General features: G+C 41.3%; 2 protein-coding genes and 1 long non-coding RNA gene across 3 annotated transcripts; 2 read left to right on the top strand and 1 right to left on the bottom strand.

Annotated features, from left to right (window-relative positions):
• Nucleotides 1–30: 30 nt before the first annotated feature.
• Nucleotides 31–2918, top strand: LOC115594357 (uncharacterized). Its single transcript, XR_003986463.1, has 2 exons — nt 31–284; nt 1175–2918. It is a non-coding gene; the product is annotated as an uncharacterized LOC115594357 (long non-coding RNA).
• A 1092-nt stretch (nt 2919–4010) lies between these two features.
• nsrp1 (nuclear speckle splicing regulatory protein 1) lies at nt 4011–9296 on the top strand. Its single transcript, XM_030438704.1, has 7 exons — nt 4011–4150; nt 5203–5293; nt 5468–5524; nt 5628–5756; nt 5860–6067; nt 7165–7267; nt 7361–9296. The coding sequence occupies exons 1-7, from the start codon at nt 4131–4133 to the stop codon at nt 8265–8267; spliced, it is 1515 nt and encodes a 504-aa protein (XP_030294564.1). The 5' UTR covers nt 4011–4130; the 3' UTR covers nt 8268–9296.
• A 62-nt stretch (nt 9297–9358) lies between these two features.
• Nucleotides 9359–17194, bottom strand: LOC115594561 (calpain-1 catalytic subunit-like). The gene is made up of 22 exons (XM_030438703.1): nt 17133–17194; nt 16784–17035; nt 16605–16692; nt 16405–16520; nt 16164–16297; nt 15865–16057; nt 15710–15784; nt 15532–15617; nt 15320–15391; nt 14571–14728; nt 14297–14454; nt 14160–14171; nt 13858–14060; nt 12822–12903; nt 12654–12737; nt 12483–12540; nt 12317–12378; nt 11242–11310; nt 11057–11135; nt 10812–10925; nt 10552–10604; nt 9359–9495 (listed from the first exon to the last, which is right to left on the bottom strand). The coding sequence occupies exons 2-22, from the start codon at nt 17021–17023 to the stop codon at nt 9469–9471; spliced, it is 2163 nt and encodes a 720-aa protein (XP_030294563.1). The 5' UTR covers nt 17024–17035; nt 17133–17194; the 3' UTR covers nt 9359–9468.
• Nucleotides 17195–17896: the final 702 nt, after the last annotated feature.

Here is a 17896-nt window from a genome sequence, read left to right as displayed (position 1 = left end):
ACTACCCTTAGCTTGTCAATCCTGATTAACCATATGCGTGCTGGACGTAAACAAAGCAGTCATAAGTGGTGTCTGTCAGTCTGTCTGTCCGTCTGTCAGTCCAGCAGCACAGTGATGAGTTATATTATAAGTTGACTTCCATCGTCAGGAAGACAGATACAGAAATTTGTCTTAAAAGTTTACTCTGCAAATGTATATTTTCCATTAAGTTGAGAGACTTACAAGACAAAAATCTTTATATGCAGTGGTGAGGATCAGCAGTGGCCAAACTATCATGACTTCTGGTGAGACCCTCCAAAACACTGGATCCTACATTACCCATAATGCAACATCTAAGTGTCTCTTGACCCTCCACGCCTCAAGAACATCCCGCATTTCCACACAAATTAGCGGGTCTACAGAGGTTTTTTTAAACGCGGGTCAACCCCACTGAAAGTCGCCTATTGACCCCATTCCCTCTTCCCGCAGGCAAGGCAGCCCATCTGTGATTTTTATCTGAAACGCGGGAAACAGTTTTAACAGAAGAGAAAACAACAATAGACCCATTGTGAAAGAGACGACTCATTTAACTGTCATAATTTGAGCCATTCGGTCCAGTAATATTTGGAAAATCTAGAAGAGCTGCACGATTAAATTATTTTATCCCCCTTTAAGTTAGCCGGACGCTAAACCGGAAGTTAGCCGGCACGGTCTGCAGAGTCAATTGACCCGGGTGTAAATCCAGAGTTTACACATTCCAGTTGCAGGTGGTTTTTGACCAGTGGCAAAGAGGTAATAGAGTGCTGCATGCTTAATGTTTTTAGCTAAGACTGTACATATTGCACCTTTAATAAGCCCATATATAAGATAAGATAAAACAAGTAAAATGTTGAATTTCAAGTGCTTTTTCAGTATTTTTTTAAATACGATATGATCTTAAGTCACTTGAATTAAGGTCATGTCAGTTCCTAAGTCATTTTCTTCATCTCTTAGAAATAGACTTTTCTCAAGTAATAAAATCTGCTTGAATCAAATCAAACTTCAACTCAAGTCACATGATTCATTATTTAATGGTTGCTTCAGCCTCAAGAGGTGTGTCATCATAAAAGAAACCGAAGAAGCCTGTAGGTTGTTTGTTGGTGTATAGGCTCCTGTATAACATCTGCATAATGTGCATATTTTTTGTTTTGTTTAGGAGAATCTTAACTCTGGTGCTCCAAGGTAAAGCCAAAGAGGAGCGGCCAATTTCCGAAGAGTTATCAAGCCCGGAGTCATAAGTTCTTTTGTGTACATACGTGTCTGAGCTTCTGTGAAGTGGGTGCAGTACTGACTACGGGAAAACATCGGGTGATATTTGATGATTCCTGAGGTGTAGCCTGCCTGTCTGAACCTGTACGGCAACACTGTCATCTTCACTGCTTGTGGGCCCGGTTCAGGCACAGCAGCAACCATAGCCTGTCCACACACTCAAAACGTGAAGTGTGTGTCATCAGCAAGTGTACCGTAGCCCAGGAACCACTATCATTAAAGCTGCTGGACAACCTGGTTTCCTTCCCCCGTCCTCCCACAGATCAATGCCTAATAATCAGACTGAGCTGCCAGAAATTACAGTTGTGAGAACTGACCCAGAAACAACACGCGATGGTTCAAATGTTTCACCGTGTTTGCTTGTTGCCATCAAACACACGCAAGAAATATATCTCCCATTCATTGGTTACAGAGAAGTATTTGTCCAATCCCTTTAATTTTTTTTACCAACATCGCGGTTTGTACTGTCCGTCTACCACTCCATCCGTTCCTCCATCCATCAGGCAGCTTTGGTCGCTCTGTTTGTACCAGAGGGATTAGCAGTGCGGCCAGAGATGAGATGAGATGGAGATTACGACAGAGATAATGGTGTTTGGATTTAGAGTCACTCAGAGGAGGCAGTGGGAATGCAAAGCTGCAGCCTTAATCACAGGTGAGCCATGTGCTCTGTGATCTGATTTGAGAGAATGACTTACCACAGGTTTAGAGCAGAGCAGCTGACAGCAATGAACACAACAACTGACAGGCAGTAACCACGTACTTATGTGTTTGTTTCCTCTCCAGTAAGAATAGCAGACTCACTTGCACCTTTCAACACATTTAATCTTTTAAAGGAGCCGGCCTATCCCTGCCAGCCTATTGCAATTATCATAATAAATCCACAATCCTCTGCATCTGTGGTGAAGCACTTTGCTGCCGGATCTGTGGTCACAGGAATAGAATAGGAATAGATCTATTGTTGGCTTAGATTAATGTTCATTGTGGTGATATACAACAGTCAACTAGTTCCTAACTTGGAGGTCAGGACTGTTTCCGTTGCACTTGAGATGAATTAAAGGGAACACAGGAGGATTACCAGGACAGGAAAAATGAAAATCTAAATTCTACTGCACCAAATGATGCATATCTGATGTCCTATATATTCTGATTTACTTATTTGTTAACCAGTTAATAGGGGGAGATCCTTTTTTGATTTATCAGCTCAAAACTCATAGATCCTCATGTATCCTGTGCTGAGAGGTACCATGTTTGGTATTAAGGGATCAGCTACAATTAAGAATTTAATTTAAAAGGTTTAACTTACAGCTTCTCAAATCAATTCAGGATTTTGAACTTCAAGACACTTAGCCCAGATGAGCTGCATGGAGCCATGACATGTTTTAGAACAAGTCCCCATTTACTTCTGTTGTTTAGGAGAACGCTGCAACGCTGTTTGTTTTGCTGCAACTTTCCAGAAATGTTTTGTGGACTATGAAACTTCATCTGACTTTCAAAATGCCATCGATGTAAGAGGATGATAACTTAATTCTAAGTTTTGGGTAAACTTACCCTTAAGAGGTCAAAAGCAAAAAAATTAAATAAAAGTTTTGGAATTATTGACATTTATTAAAAAGATGCTATGAAGTGAAAAATGTGTGTATCTCAAACATCACTCATTTTTGACATTATGCTAAGTGTTAAGAATTTCACCTTACCAGTTCAATAAGTGTAAATTCTCCCAGTTGTAATGTATTGTAGGCAATGCATTGGTTAGTTTGTACACTTGAAACATGTCTTGTCTTTATTAATAAGTAGTTCCCTAGAAGACTGAGTCATTTAAACTCCATTATAATCAAGAACAGAGTTTTAAGTTAACCCACCAGCCTTCATCCTCTGTGGACCATGAATGTCAGGAAAACCCATCCAATACTCTGCACTCTACACTTATCAGTTCTGTAAAATGTCTATCGTCACGGGCTGCTGCACACACACGTCTAAAAGGAATTATTCAAAGCATCACTGGAGGGTTTCAGAGAACATTCAGAGACATGTCACTGCTGATGTGGCTCTAATTCAGCTGTGCTTAGTTTCATCTCGTCCTCCATAAACACGAGTCGGTCATTTCTGAGCACAGTATTCATTTTCTACGACAGCAGTCGAATGAAACATGTGGTGATGCTGTCATAAACTCAACACCATCATGTGATACATAATCTAAATCCCGAATGGAAAACACAAGTTAAATTTCCATATTTTGAGGAATACTCTTTCATTTGTACCCAGGTGAATTCTATTATAGGCTAATTATAGTTTATGTCATAGATGTGTCTCTACTCTATATTTATGTAGTAAACGGGTTTGTCATAACTCGAATCTGGGACAAATGTGGACATCATAAAGTTTGCTGGGTGCAGACCTGAAAATCACAAGAGTCTGATCAGTGAGTTACACTTAGGAACAAGTTCGCCATCTATTGGTGGTAAGTTTAATCTTAATAAAAACAGCACATCTTCTATTGTAATGTTTAGAAAGTTGGCACAGGGTTATAAGCTTTTTATGCCATTGTTTTTGTTTTTGTTTTGTGAAGGCGCCTTTAAAAAATCAGCACATTAATAACATTTTGCTCTTAATGGTCGCTTGTTTTTTCTCCTGACAATGGAAGTCCGCACATTCGATACAGGCTGATAAATCGATAAAGTGAATAAAATCAAAATTAAACCACCAATGTATTATATTATGCCACACAAATCACCTACGTGTTTATATCCATATGATAGAATTTATTAATTTTTTCATTGTCGTCTATTTACGAGTTAAAATATTGTGTCGAAAGTGTCGTGCGCGTTCACGGTCAGCAGAGCAAGATGGCGGTCCCTACAAAACAGTGAGTTGCAAACATGCTAACGCGACACGATAGTGTGTGATTAACGTTAAAAGACGCGGGTTTTACTAGTTTGGGGTTATAGTTTGAGTCGTAACAAAGAACGTAATCTACTGTAGTAACCATAGTGTAACAGCTCAGGGTTATTTAAGGAAAACGGTGGGTCGTCCATTGCTATTCGTGCTGCTAGTGAACGACATGCTAACGTTATGCTAACTTCGCCTGTAAACCACAGCTACGTTAGCAGAAATAGGGTTTGTTCACGTACAACTGATTGATCAACTACTGCTCAAATTGACCTAAAACTTTACAGCATTTCTTTAAATGTTTGCCTTACCAATCATGCTCGGTCAGGGTTAGTTTACCATTTAAAAACTGCTCTTAATTTGTGTTTGCAGCAAGTCAATGTCACTGTCCAATAAACACGTGAATGACCGTTTAAACATCTAGCAAATATGGCTGCTCTTGCTCCCTGGGGTAAAATTGCTCGCATACTTTATGTAGAATATAAGGTGGTTTGCTACAAATTGTGTTGTTACTTCTAAGATGAATTCTATTCATGGCATCATTCAAAAGACATGGGGATGTTTGAGACAGATATCTAATGATCACCAAGTTATCCAGATTGTCACTGTCAAAATGAAGTGTAAAACACTCTTTAAAGGGGCACTATTTTCGAAAAAGTCAGAAATTTAATATTTACATATTAATGGGTAATAATATGACCTCAGAAGTATTTATTTTTTACATAACTGGATGAACAAGCTGTTGTCAGAGGAAAATACTGTATGTTTGAGGCTAGAAAAGTGGCAGGGTCCGCCAAATATAAACACAGTAAAACAGTATGAAACTGTGCTTTCCTGTAAGGTCAGTTTGTTCGTCCAGACATGAAATGAAGATCTTCTTCTCTTCTAATTAGAATGTCTTCCCCAAAACTACAAAGCGCACCTTTTAATGTGATTTGCTGTTCATTGTGAAAGCTTTCCATGTGAAATGCAGGTACAGATTTCTAGCAGGATAGAATTTAAGAAGCCTTGTCTGCTTGTTGTCCTCAGGTACGGGCTGATCTTGTCACAGAAGAAGGGAGCGTCAAAGACCGCAGTCTTGCAGAAGCCCTCAGTGTTTGGGGATGACTCGGATGATGAGGTGGGTAAACTTTTGGATTTGTTAAGAGCAGCAGGGCAAAATGCTTTGTCTCATTCTTGTTAAAAGAACGAGACAGCATCAAAAAGAGGAGTCAAGCTTATACAAGTGTCACGTGACATTTGATGAGGATTCTGTCCAAATACACTGAATCTGTTTTCATATTTTGTTTCTCAGACCTCAGTTGGGGAGAGTCTGCAGAGAGAAGCTGTTAAAAAGAAGATGATGAAGCAGGTGAGAGGACGAATAAAAGACTTAATGTACAAATACAGCCATTCTTTTGTGATTGACCTCCTTCTTTTTTATGTCCATTTTTTTTATACATCTCTGTCTAAAGACACGTTTGGAGATGCAGAAGGCTCTGGAAGAGGACAGCACTGTATACGACTATGACGCTGTGTACGATGACATTCAAACCCAGAGACTTGAGAACAACAAAAAAGTTCTGCACGGCGCTGACAAACGGGTAATCATGTTTATGTTGAACATGTCTATAGCTGCATTTGTCAACACATTTTGTAGAGTGATTTGATTATTCTTTGTCTTTTGTCCGTGTCTCTTTATTACAGCCAAAGTATATCCACCAGTTAATGAGAGCAGTTGAGGACCGAAAGAAAGAACAAGAACGAAGGGAAGAGAGGAAGATCCAGAAGGAAAGGGAGGCAGAGGGAGAGAAGTTTGCAGATAAAGACGCTTACGTTACCTCCGCCTACAAGCAGAAACTGCTGGAGCTGAAGGAGGAAGAGGAGAGAGAGAAGAGGGAGGCGCAGATCGAAGGTTAGACTGTACAGATATTTATGTGTGTATAATGGATATGGCGAGACATTGAACTCCAGATGTTTGACGACATATCAATATATCTTAAAGCCGCATTATATAGAAATAATTAAGGAATGGGGGTTGATGAGTCTCCTTTCAGTCAGCTACCGCTAACATGGACAAGCCTGACACCACAACTGCCTAAATTGATATCTTGGTAGGCCTGATGTTTTCCTGACATCTATCACTATTTCATTCTTTGAGACACTTGCTGTTTTTGAAGTCTGTGCAATGTGATGTTACTGTAAACTAATTACAGCGCTGAGGCGAAGCAGAACTGCCGTCTCTATTTTGACAGCTGGTTGTGGTTATTGTGTGACCTTTCAATACAAGCCATGAGAAGTAGAAAACAGTTTTGTTTTAGTCCCACTTCCTACAGAACTAATGCCACTAGCAAGGTAAATGTTTAACAATAAAAGAACATCTGTTGTCAGTGTTTCTTTAATGGACAGACTGTTAAACTCTATTCTAAAAGCAGTTGTTTTATTGTAGGGCCAAATTTGTACACCATAACTTACTTATTTCTGATTCGCCTCCATCTACAGACACAATCAGCACACGTCATTCACTCAGTGACATCATTAACTAACCTGTGATGAAGTGTTTGCCACAGACATTTATATATTGACTGTCCAGGTCTCACAGTTTACCTCTTTTGTTATTTTTGCAGATTGCATGAAAGCCACAAATCTCAATTTTTATTGTCCTTTGATATTTTGGGAAGTAAAAAAAAAAAACATAGGGTTTTTTGTTTCTTTTTATTGCTTGATAGTACCACTAGCCTTTTCAATTTGGCACTGGCACTTTTACAGCACATGTTTTAACCCAAAACGGGGCCAGATTCAGTCTGCTGACAGGACAGAAACGTTTGCCTGCTCTCATTCATGGACTTTCAAATATTTTAGTCCCGGAAGTCCCTACACTTCCTTCAATAAATGTTATTGTGACGATTATGATTGTAGAACTATCTTCTCCTCCTTGAAGAGAGAGACTTAATATGTTGTGTAAAATGTGTGAAACAGTCTCATTGTTATGTTTGAATTATTTTTGTGTAGCTGCTTTGGACGTGAAGAAACAAAAAGACATGAGCGGCTTCTACCGGCACCTGCTGAATCAGACTGTTGGAGAGGAGGCGATACCAGATCGCTCGGCAAACAAGTCAGTCGTAGCTCTGCATTACTTTCTCATATCTAACCACTTTAACACCATTTCTGAGCCTTCAATTGTATCCGTCTCTTTCTGCTTCCACAGAACTCAACCCCCAAAAGTCTCAAAAGACACAGAGAGGACTTCACCTGTTCCTTCATCTACGTCCCATGATAACATCCCAAGTTCGTGCAGCGACAATGAGGAGGGGCCAGAGCAGAAGTCTGGGTTTAGTAAGCCTGCGTCCGGCTCTGCACACTCAAAACGACAATACAGACAGAGGTCGCCCTCATCGGGGAGCGGTGAGGAGAAGGAGAAAGAGAGGGAGAGAGAGCGAGAGAGACATAAGAAGAGCCACAGAGATCACGACAGAGACAGAGGGAGGGATAGAGACAGAGATAGAGATAGAGAAAGAGACCGAGAAAGAGACAGAGACCGAAACAGGGGAAGGGAAAGGGATGACAGACACGGAGGAAGAAGAGACGACAGGGATAGAAGGAAAGACAGGGACAGAGACCGAGGCAGAGACGATGACAGAAGCAGAGGCAAGGGGGATACAGAGAGGGAGGACAGGCACGGGAAGAGGGAGAGGAGCCCCAAAGAAAGAGAGAGGGACAAGAACGGAGAAAGAGAGAAGAGGAGGAATCCAGAAGAAGACAAGCGGAAGGACAAAGATCGGGAAGAAGAGAAGGAGAAGAGGAAGGAGCCAGAGAAGGAGAGTGTAGCAGTGAAGAAGGAAGAGAAGGAAGAGAAGGAACCAGAGAAGGAGAGTGTAGCAGTGAAGAAGGAAGAGAAGGAACCAGAGAAGGAACCAGAAAAGAAGGAAGAAAGTCAGAAAAAAGAGGAGCAGCAAGGACAGGAAGGCGGGGAGAAAGAGGACGCGGAGGAGAAGGCGAACAAGTTTGCAAAGCGCAGCACAGATCAGACTGTGACTTCGGCCAGAGACCGCTACATGGCCAGACAGATGGCTCGCTCTGCCTCTAAGACGTATATAGAGAAGGAAGAGGACTGAGCTCACATCCCTGAACTGCACTTAAACTCAACCTTGTCTCGATTTAGAGGATACGGCTGAGGTCATTTGATGTAATATTCTTCTTTTTTTTTTTTTTTCAACAAATTCCATGAAAAGGACGAAACCAACAGTCAAATCATCTTTACACTAAAGCGTGTGTATAGAGTTTTTCTTAACGCAACAAAAAAATGAGGATTGACTCCTTCCCCATTCACAGAAGACGAGTTTGCCTTTGTGTTTTTTCTGGTGTGTCACGTTCGACTTAAAGCAGCATGTAGGCCAGTGGCAGTGTCATGGTGGCTACTTTTTTATATCTTAACTTCAGTCTCATTTCAAACTCTTTGCCTACTGAATTATCTTTGTGCACTACTTAGACAGAGACCCATAGAATCTGTGATGTCGACGACCGGAGTTTGAGCAATTGGCTCCCACAGAAGATGTGAATCATTAAAAATTTTTATTCTTTTCAACGCTCAGTAATTACTTACGAAGTTGGGTGCTGTAGTTTGTTGCAAATGCTCCTCAAATAGGTGTAAATAGGACAGTTGTTGGGGACTATTTTGTGTTGAGCTCTGTGGCATAGAACAATATTCGTTAGTAGGATCGACGGCTTGTTGGGTTTAGTCTTTTCATGGGATTTGTGAAGAAAATATTGAATTTTGCCAACCTCATCCTCCACCTTTAACTCCACCACACGCTGCAGTGGACAGATTCAAACAGTAGAGCGTGCTCATGGTCTTCAGTGACCAAAGACACACCTGGATGATACTTTTTGGGACTTGAAAAGGTGGATTTTTGATTTATCTTTGTGGAATAAAAAAGGCTGACTTGTAAATATGAATTTTGAGCCTCTTGTGACATAACATTAAGGAATAAGTGTAAATAGGAAATGTTATCTTATTGGCTAATTAGTAAGATGGATGAAGGGAATAAGGCATCGATGTTGTGTTTGATCACTTTTGTTGAGGTTTTGTATCCTTCCTGATGTAGTCAGTGACGAGTTAATAAAATCATTTCTGGTCCACAGTTCTTCTGTTGCTTCCTGTTTATTTGGTGTTAAAATGTCTGCAAGAAATTCCAGAGATTCCAGCTCATAACTCAGAAGATAATGTTTATTCAACAAGGATTATTCGATCACAGAAACATGTCTGTGATGTCTCCCTGCTGTTTGATTGCAGGAATCTTGTATGTCAGCGTTGGTCTAGTTGTACATGAAGGCGTTGGACCACTGAAACAACAGAAAAGAAGAATTGTTAGCATCTTCTTAGGACTCATTTCTGCACAGAAAGGGCCGCACATTTACTCAAGGACTATACTTTTTCCATTTTATGCTAACTTTACACTGCTACAACCACTTACTTCGGAGGGAAATGTTGTATTTTGTACTCCACTACATTTATTCGACAGCTTTAGCTGAACGTTTTGTTGATTCTTAAAGATAAACCAACCCAACAGTAAAATTCTGTTTATACGTGAATGCATCAATAAGACAGTAATATATAATAGAACAGTCACAGGGGCCTTTACTCCAGTAGTACTTGAGATAAAAGTCTTAAAAATAGGGCTGTCAACATGATCACCAGGACCAAACAAATATATGATAAAGATATTATCACAATATCTATAGAAAGTTGGAAAATAAAATTCTAGCAATCAAATATATCTTTAACTCTGTTTACTGTGTGAGTCATCCTCAAAGACAGTCTGCAAACTAAACACAACTGTACAGAAAGTGTACGTAAAAGAACAATTCATGAACACTCAACTAGGGAAAAAACAACCAGATGAACTCACAAACAAAGAAAACACGAAGCCCAACATCATGCCGGATTATTTGCACAAAATTTTAACAATAATTGTGAATATTGCACAATTACCCTGATGATTAAATCAAATTAAAGTATTGTATTTACATGTGTACATTGCACAGTATAAAATGTAAAACATGAGAATTAAATCAGGTATTGGCTTTTTTCCAACTTAGTGTGTATTTATTGGACTGCCAATAAAAAAAAGGCTCTGATGCAGCAAACTGCAAATTAACCAGTAACTTATGTTATCAAATGAATGTTGTGGAGCATAAAAAGTAGCAGGAAATGGAAATATTTAAAATAAAAGTAGAGTACTTAGTTACATTCCATGATAATTCCACTAAATAATACATAACATGACTTTTTCTGCATTATTGCTTCTTCTATTTCGACAGATTCCGCCACGTGTCATCTTTCTATATGTTGGATGAGTTGTGAGAAGAATAAGTGGCATTAAGTGGAAATAGAGTCACCTCGTCCCAGGACATGTGAATGATTCCGTCTGATGCCTTGTCATTGAAAAGATCTGTGAAGAAAGCAAAACAACAAATGTCTCATTTTGTGACGCAACATAAGCGGTATTCTGAAATTGAGAATATAATGTACCAGCTCTGATTCTGTGCACAGTTTGAGTTTGCTCAGACTTGATGATTCCTCTTCAGTCAGAACTTATTAAAAAGCCTAATTCCCCCCAAAACAGGATTGTGTTTTTTAAAGGAAAGCATCCACTCACTTGACATCTTGTCCAGGCGCACCATGAGGGTGATGAAGCTCTCCAAGGAGGTGTACGAGTAGCCTGAGTAGCGGAACATCATCAGCTGCACCATGCCATCGTTGGTGTCGATTCCTAGGACAGACACAATGACTCCGGTTATGAATGCGAATGTGAAGCATGTTCACCTGTCTTGTATCAATATAGGATTATCATTAACTTAACAGAAGCTTTATCTTAAACTTTAGATAGATAAATAGTTGTACCTGCAGCCTCAATTGCCTTCCTGAGCTCATAGTCAGACAGGGATCCACTGTTGTTCAAATCTGAGCGTTGGAACAGTTTCTGCAAAAAAGATTCAACTACATTTAGAAACACTTCAACACTTCTTTTTTTTCTCCTTATTATTGGCCGTACGTTAAAGACAAATTCGTCTTATTTGCTGCTTTACCTGGTATTCGTCAATCTTCTTCCAGAGAGTTGAGAATTCAGAGAAGGACGTCGTCATCCGTTGGTCGGTCTTTGCATGTTAAGGGCGTCTCACCAAAAACAGATGGTTGTGAGTTCATTTACGATACTTAAAGGGATATTCCAGTGTTAATTTAATCCATGGTCTAACACAGCGTGAAACTGTGTTAGACTCCCTCTCGAGAGATCAAGTTAGCAGACCGCTAATTTACGGAGTTTTATCAACCTCAGAAACGACCGCACGACAACAATACACTTCAGTAAATGGATCCAAATATAAACCGCCACCAAAAAGCCACAAATAATGCTCAGAACAGCACCAAACTTCAGCAACAGTACAAACAGGGTCTCAGCACATAGTCCGGGGCATCTAACCTCCGCTAGCTTAGCTGGATTTCTATTGGGAAATAAAAACAGATTTCAACTCTCCTCCATCAGCTTCCGGGTCGGGGAAGTCCCGACGCGACGATTACCGAGTGCGGTTAGAAATGCTCAATTCCGTTCTTTTCCCTGTCCGCTCTCGATAATAACTGTTATAAACTGGCAGGTAAGACACATATGAACTTTGATTGCTTTTCCATGGAGTCATAATCATACATTTTCATCCATGAGCCGCGGAACTCTACTGCACTCAGTAATCGTCGCATTGGGACTTCCCTGACCTGGAAGCTGATGGAGGAGAGTTGAACTCTGTTTTTAGCAACCCAATAGCTTCCCTAGCTAAGCTAGGGGAGGTTAGATGCCCCGGACTATGTGCTGAGACCCTATTTGTACTGTTGCTGAAGTTTGGTGCTGTTCTGAGCATTATTTGTGGCTTTTTGGTGGCGGTTTATATTTGGATCCATTTACTGCAGTGTATTGTTGTCATGCGGTCGTTTCTGAGGTTGATAAAACTCCGTAAATTAGCGGTCTGCTAACTTGATCTCTCGAGAGGGAGTCTAACACAGTTTAACGGTGATTTAGACCATGGATTAAACTTACACTTATATCCCTTTAAGGGGAATTTCTACATCAGAAAAAAACTAAGTAATACATGAAAGCTATTCTTTGTAGGATACATCCACCATGGCCATCATGCTCCTGCAGGTGTCCAGACCAAAGTAAAATCCGCTCGAGGTTCCTGCGGACGGTAGAGACAGAGGACGAGAGAAGAAGGAGATTCTGAGTCTTCATTCACAACTAAATTCGTTAATGTTTTGATGCTGATGATATAAATCAACTCACCGTGAGGGAAGTTGTCATTCAGGAGCTTCTGGAGCTGCCTGGCACTCAGCTCGCCTCTCTGACAACACACACAGGAAGAGCAAACACTGTGATCGACTGGTACCAGAAAGAAATCAGAAATGGAGGGTGGAGAAGATTTAAACACAGGTCAGATCAAGGCAAGTAGCACACCTGATCAGCGTAGCGGTTGAATATAGAACGGGTTGGATCCTTTTCTGTGGTCTCATTCTTCTTGTCATCGTCTTTGTCAGGAGTCTGAAGTTGACAAGTTAATGGATCAGACATAAAAACTGGCAAACAAACAATCCCTCCTCTCAACTACATTCTTCGTATTCGCACCTCTGGGAGTTTCAAGTCCTCCTCTTTGTGGTCGTCATGGTCATCATGGTCATCATCTTCATCACCGTGTCCGTCATGGGGGCTGGATGCAAAAGAAGAATTTGTTAAAAACCTGCTTCCTATGCTAACAGTTAATGGCTGCATCATTTTTATTTTATTTTATCACACTCTTTTTTCTGGACTAAATATGCTCATGTGAGGTGGATCAGAGCGATGACAAAGATCCGGAACAAGCTTTTCTGCTTCCCAACGTGTGGATTCAAAGCCTGGAATAAAAGTGTCAAGTTTTGAATGCTTAGTTAGATTATTAAACCTCAACTTTCCTGTGTTTTAACATTTACGGAAAGACACCACTGGACATTGTTTAGGAGACTGCGGTATAAATGTCCAGCCGTATTTGTGGCGAGAGAAAGAGGTATTTAAAACCGAAGCAGATCTTTTCCTAACCTTAGCCAAGTGTATTTTGTGCCTAAACCTAACCACACCAAAAGCACAGTGAAAATTGAACATAAAGAAACGCAAAGTTGCAACATCAATAATTATTAACTACCAACATATCCATGCCAATGTTTATTATGGAAACCCAGCTTATAAAAAAGAAATATCCCTCTAAATGTGTAAAGTATTTGACCTCAGTGTCATGATTTGGGTTTTTGGTTTAGTTATTTCTGGTGTTTTGTCTTTCGCCTCCTCTCTGTCCTGTTCACCCGTGTTGCGTTTGTTGATTAGTCTCGTCTCTTTTAAGCTTTTCCTCTTACTGTTTTTGTCCTGTGTCCCTGATCAGTCCTGTTCCACTCTCTGTCTTCCCGACTGTTCATTGGTTTGTACTTTTTGTAAACTTTTCAAAATAAAACGGGGAAAAAACAAAACCAAAAAAACACAAACCACGACACCCACGATCCTTAAAGTAAGCTTTGACCCTGATCGACGGTTGAGAGCGCTGGTATCAGTCGACCGTTACAAATGAGCAATCCATGTTTTAGGATAAATTTCCCTATTGGTATTTCTAGTGTGGCACGTCTCACCAGGTCCTTACCTGATTTTAGTCTCAGACTTGGAGTAGACAGTGAGAACGAAGTCTCCGTTGACGTATGGCTGCATGGTGGACGGGACGATCACGTACTCTCCCGGCTGCAGACTGTGATGCTCGATCAGATCCCTCTCGGGGGTGTAAGTCTGCGTCTGCTTCAGGGGCCTGTTTCTCCTGAAGAAGCTGTCGCCCAGGCGTCCCTGTGGTGTCTGGAGAGAATATTTCAAGTGAGGAAATTTCTTTCTGGGCATCAAATTGCATTATTCAGGATTATTTGTGCACAGGTGGAGAGTGATCGTTGCTCTTACCCCAGGAGGAACCTGTTGGCAGTGAAATGAGAAGAAGAATGTCAGTATACAGTTTTCAGATGGTTCAACGGTTCAGGTTAAATAGATTTTCATCAATCAATCACAGTTATTTTTCAAACAGAATTCAGGGGGCGAACCTTGAAGAGCGTGAGTCCAATCGGCTCGGACCTCGTCTGCTTGCGATGCTGCTGCTTTGGCTTCAGCATCAGAGACAGCAGGATGTTTTTGTCGTCGACCTCCTTCTCGTCTATTATAGTCACCTGGATGCGATACTGAGGATTCGTCGCAAAGGTAGCTGCAGGTGATGAGAAATATAAACGAGGCATATGATAACTCAAATCAGGAACAAAACACAACAGACATCTCATCCTTGCAGTTATAATTCAGGGTGAAGGAATTAGTTTGGCTCACATTTAGACACGTTGCCGCCCGCAGATCTCCCGGCCACCCAGCTGCCGTCGTAAACCATGCATTTCCACTGGCAGGTGAGGTCTCCGTCGATAAAGTTTGGGTTTTCGCAGCAGATGGACACAATCATGAAGTAGTGACAGAAGTCCTCCAACTCCATCCTGACGGTTAAAAACAGGCGCAGAGAGAGGGATTAAAAAAACCAAACATATAGTTTTTGCACACTGAAGAGACAAACACATGGCTTTTATTCTACTGTTTATTCAAACTTTATCCACGAAGAATTACATTTTTGTTCTTTACAGTGTTTTACCACTACCAGCCCTATTTAGCACAGTTTTATAGCAGTGTGGTGGTTACACACCAGGACAAGTGGCAGTGTGCAAACTACAGGCACGTATGTAAGTTCGTACGGTTCAAAATTATTACACAAACTGGTTTTACATGTATTTACGCGGAAGGAGGTAGACCCATCACATTTGTCAGGCCTCAGAGCAACTGCCCCCCCCCTCCCCTTGTGAGTGTCATATAAGTAATATGCTTCTCAGTCATGAGTACTGTATGCATTTTATGCTTCTATATCTGAAATGATATATTAAAAACTATTTTCTTTTCAGCATATAAATGTATTATTTTCTGACCTTAGGTGGCCACCCCAAGATGTTCAGTGCCCCCCTTCACAGATGCTCTGTGGGCGCCCCTGCTCTGTCAACACAGCGTGTTTGTTTACAACCTTTACGAAGTCGACTTACCAAAACTCTCCGTCGTCGCGGTCAGAACACTTCTCCTGATCTTCTGGGCTTACCCTCTGCCACATATCCGACCTGAGCTCAAGAGGAAAATAAGTTAAAGACAGAATTCAACAATTTGAAGTTTTTTCATTCAAGTAAAAACAATCAATCTTCAGTTGCAGGTTAAACTTTATCATGCAGATATGGGTGTGATGTATGATTAGTTTAAGTACTTGTCGCTCCACTTTCCGTTCCACTCTGTTCTGCCCCAAGGGTTCATGACTCGCACCAGCATCACCTCAGAGCCGTAATAATTGACCTAAAGATGAAATCATCAGTTGATGAATGAGCCAATACCGAATTACCTCAGATGAGTATCTTGCTTCTTATATGAACCATTCTCCTATTTACCTTTGTGACTGCTGTGACAGAATAGGCGTGAGCATCCACCAATCCAGTGTGTGCCACCGTGTTCACCAGCTTATCCTGAAACAAACAAATCGGTTACATCGTCCCACAGAGGTCGGTTTCTCAAATGTCTTCTCCTGCGATGTGTCCTGTCTTACCCCCTTCTGGGCCGTCCCGCAGCAGATCATGGAGTTGCAGCCGGTGGCTCTGCTCAGTGCGAGCCACAGCTCATCGTCGTGGCCTGCGGTGTGTTCCTCCCTGAGTTTGTAGGTCATGTGCACACCTCCGCTGAAATCCTTGCAGGCCTCTGATGGCAAGCCAGCGTTCATGTCTGCGTACGAGCCACACACTCTGAGGTAGACGGATAAAGAGACGTTTGCAAATGTTGCCAGATCAAGAGTTCAGCTAATCTAGAATTAAATGTCTTGATTTGGGTGTTTTGGTGAGTTGTGCTTACTTGGCGTATGCTTTCTCCAGCAGAGGAACCCAGAACTCGTTCCCACTTTTGGCGTGCACAGACAGTAACTTATTGTCGATGGTTGGCAGGTGGTCGTCAATAACAACATCCACCCACTTGCCAAACCTCCAGAACTGAAAGAAGAAGGACGAGTGAGAACAAGTGAGAATCGCAAGTCGGCTGTGGGCAAGAATGTGCTGTGAGAGCAGTTTTTTGTAAACACATTATTATGTGTCTTTACCCTGAAGTGAAAGATCCCTGTATAGTTCTTGAAGGACTGGTCCATCGGCACGACTTGCACCATCAGGCTTTTGTGGAATGTCAGTGCGGAAATTGCAGCCAGGAACCAGCAGTTGCCTTGTAAATGACAAAAATAAATACTTTTCTCAAGCACTGCAACATAGTTCAAATTGTCACCTAAGCAAGGTCGTTGTTTCTTACCCACACTGCCTTGACCGAAGTCGAACCTGGAGGCTCCTTTGGAACAGAAGATCGGCTCATCGTTGATGTTTTGTGCTTTCAGGATGTCCTGAAGAAAACAACAGAGGAAACAAATCAGATGAACGAGCATGTACAAACATTCAGAGGATGGAAAAAGGAAGAAAAACGAAGTATTTTACTGCTGGACGAAGCCACTCCACTTGGGCTTCACGCCAGCTGCTCAGATCAGGCAGGTCGCCCAGAGATTGGTTGTTCGGTGGGAAGGTGTTGTCCACAAACAGTCTGCCTCTGCGGAGGGAGTTATCTTTCAGCTGGGCGTAGTCTTGGTTGTTGAACTTGGCGGGGTTGGAGCGGCTCCCCTCGCTGCCATCTTGGTAGCGCAGGTTGATGATAGAGGTGCAGTGTCCAGATTCAGACATGTTGACGAGACTCTGGGACACAAGAAGAAAGACAAAAAAAGAGAATTAGCGATCTTATCTGAGATGCAGCTGCTCCATCCGGCTTTCATATATGGACGAGGATAAACACCTGCAGGACCGCTGCAACCAAGCTGCTTCTTTACAACAGAGGTGACTTGGAAGTGTCAAGTCTGGTCTTTTGCAGCAGACTGTACACGACTTATATACACACAGTGTTGCATAAGTCAGGAGACAGAACCTCCCACCAGAAGGTGCTTAAACCCCTGAGGTTACAGAGGGGAGATGGTTGTTGTTTTTCTCATCACCTCCACTGAAGCGTTAGCAGACAGTTGCCTGTCCTGGCCTGTCTCATCTGCTAAAACAGGACACAGTTTCAGGACCGAATGGGAAATCACATAATTCAGACTATAATACTTTGTTTTTCTCTCATTTTAATGTATCTGTATTGTGTCATAGTTCTGAAGGTCCCCTGTATACTGACGAGGCAACATCATCAAAGTCAAAGTCAAAGTCGGCTTTATTGTCAATTCTTCACATGTACCATACAAAGGAATCGAAATTAAGTTTCTAATTATCCCACGGTGAAGACAAGACGAGACATACTTAGCACCCAATTAAACAGTAAAGTGCACAACAAATAAAGACAGACAGTAAATGAAGTAAATAAGTAAAGTGCACAGTAGATGAAGACATTTTACCAAAAAAACAATAAGTTCACAGTGTAGATGTGTTGAGCAGCAAAGTTGTAATTGTTGTAATAGTGCAAAGACAGTCAGTCAGTAATAGCAGCAGAAGTTTTCTGTATCATGGAGAGAATGACAACAAATCCTTTAACCTTGAATGTTAATGTATACTCTGTTTTCTCTTCTGCTT

Source organism: Sparus aurata, chromosome 13, assembly GCF_900880675.1.
Source record: "Sparus aurata chromosome 13, fSpaAur1.1, whole genome shotgun sequence".
Classification (NCBI taxonomy): domain Eukaryota; kingdom Metazoa; phylum Chordata; class Actinopteri; order Spariformes; family Sparidae; genus Sparus; species Sparus aurata.
This window is presented reverse-complemented; position numbering and strand designations above follow the sequence as displayed.

What these genes read in the sequence shown, in the direction of transcription:
- nsrp1 (XM_030438704.1), top strand. Translation starts at nt 4,131, where the DNA reads ATGGCGGTCCCTACAAAACA. An exon ending in ATGGCGGTCCCTACAAAACA is followed by an intron (nt 4,151 to 5,202) that starts GTGAGTTGCAAA and finishes TGTTGTCCTCAG; the next exon opens with GTACGGGCTGATCTTGTCAC. An exon ending in TGCACGGCGCTGACAAACGG is followed by an intron (nt 5,757 to 5,859) that starts GTAATCATGTTT and finishes TCTTTATTACAG; the next exon opens with CCAAAGTATATCCACCAGTT.
- LOC115594561 (XM_030438703.1), bottom strand. Translation starts at nt 17,023, where the DNA reads ATGTCTGAATCTGGACACTGCACCTCTATCATCAACCTGCGCTACCAA. An exon ending in TGGAGTGGCTTCGTCCAGCA is followed by an intron (nt 16,693 to 16,783) that starts GTAAAATACTTC and finishes TGTTTTCTTCAG; the next exon opens with GACATCCTGAAAGCACAAAA. An exon ending in GCGCCTGGACAAGATGTCAA is followed by an intron (nt 10,605 to 10,811) that starts GTGAGTGGATGC and finishes CTTTCTTCACAG; the next exon opens with ATCTTTTCAATGACAAGGCA.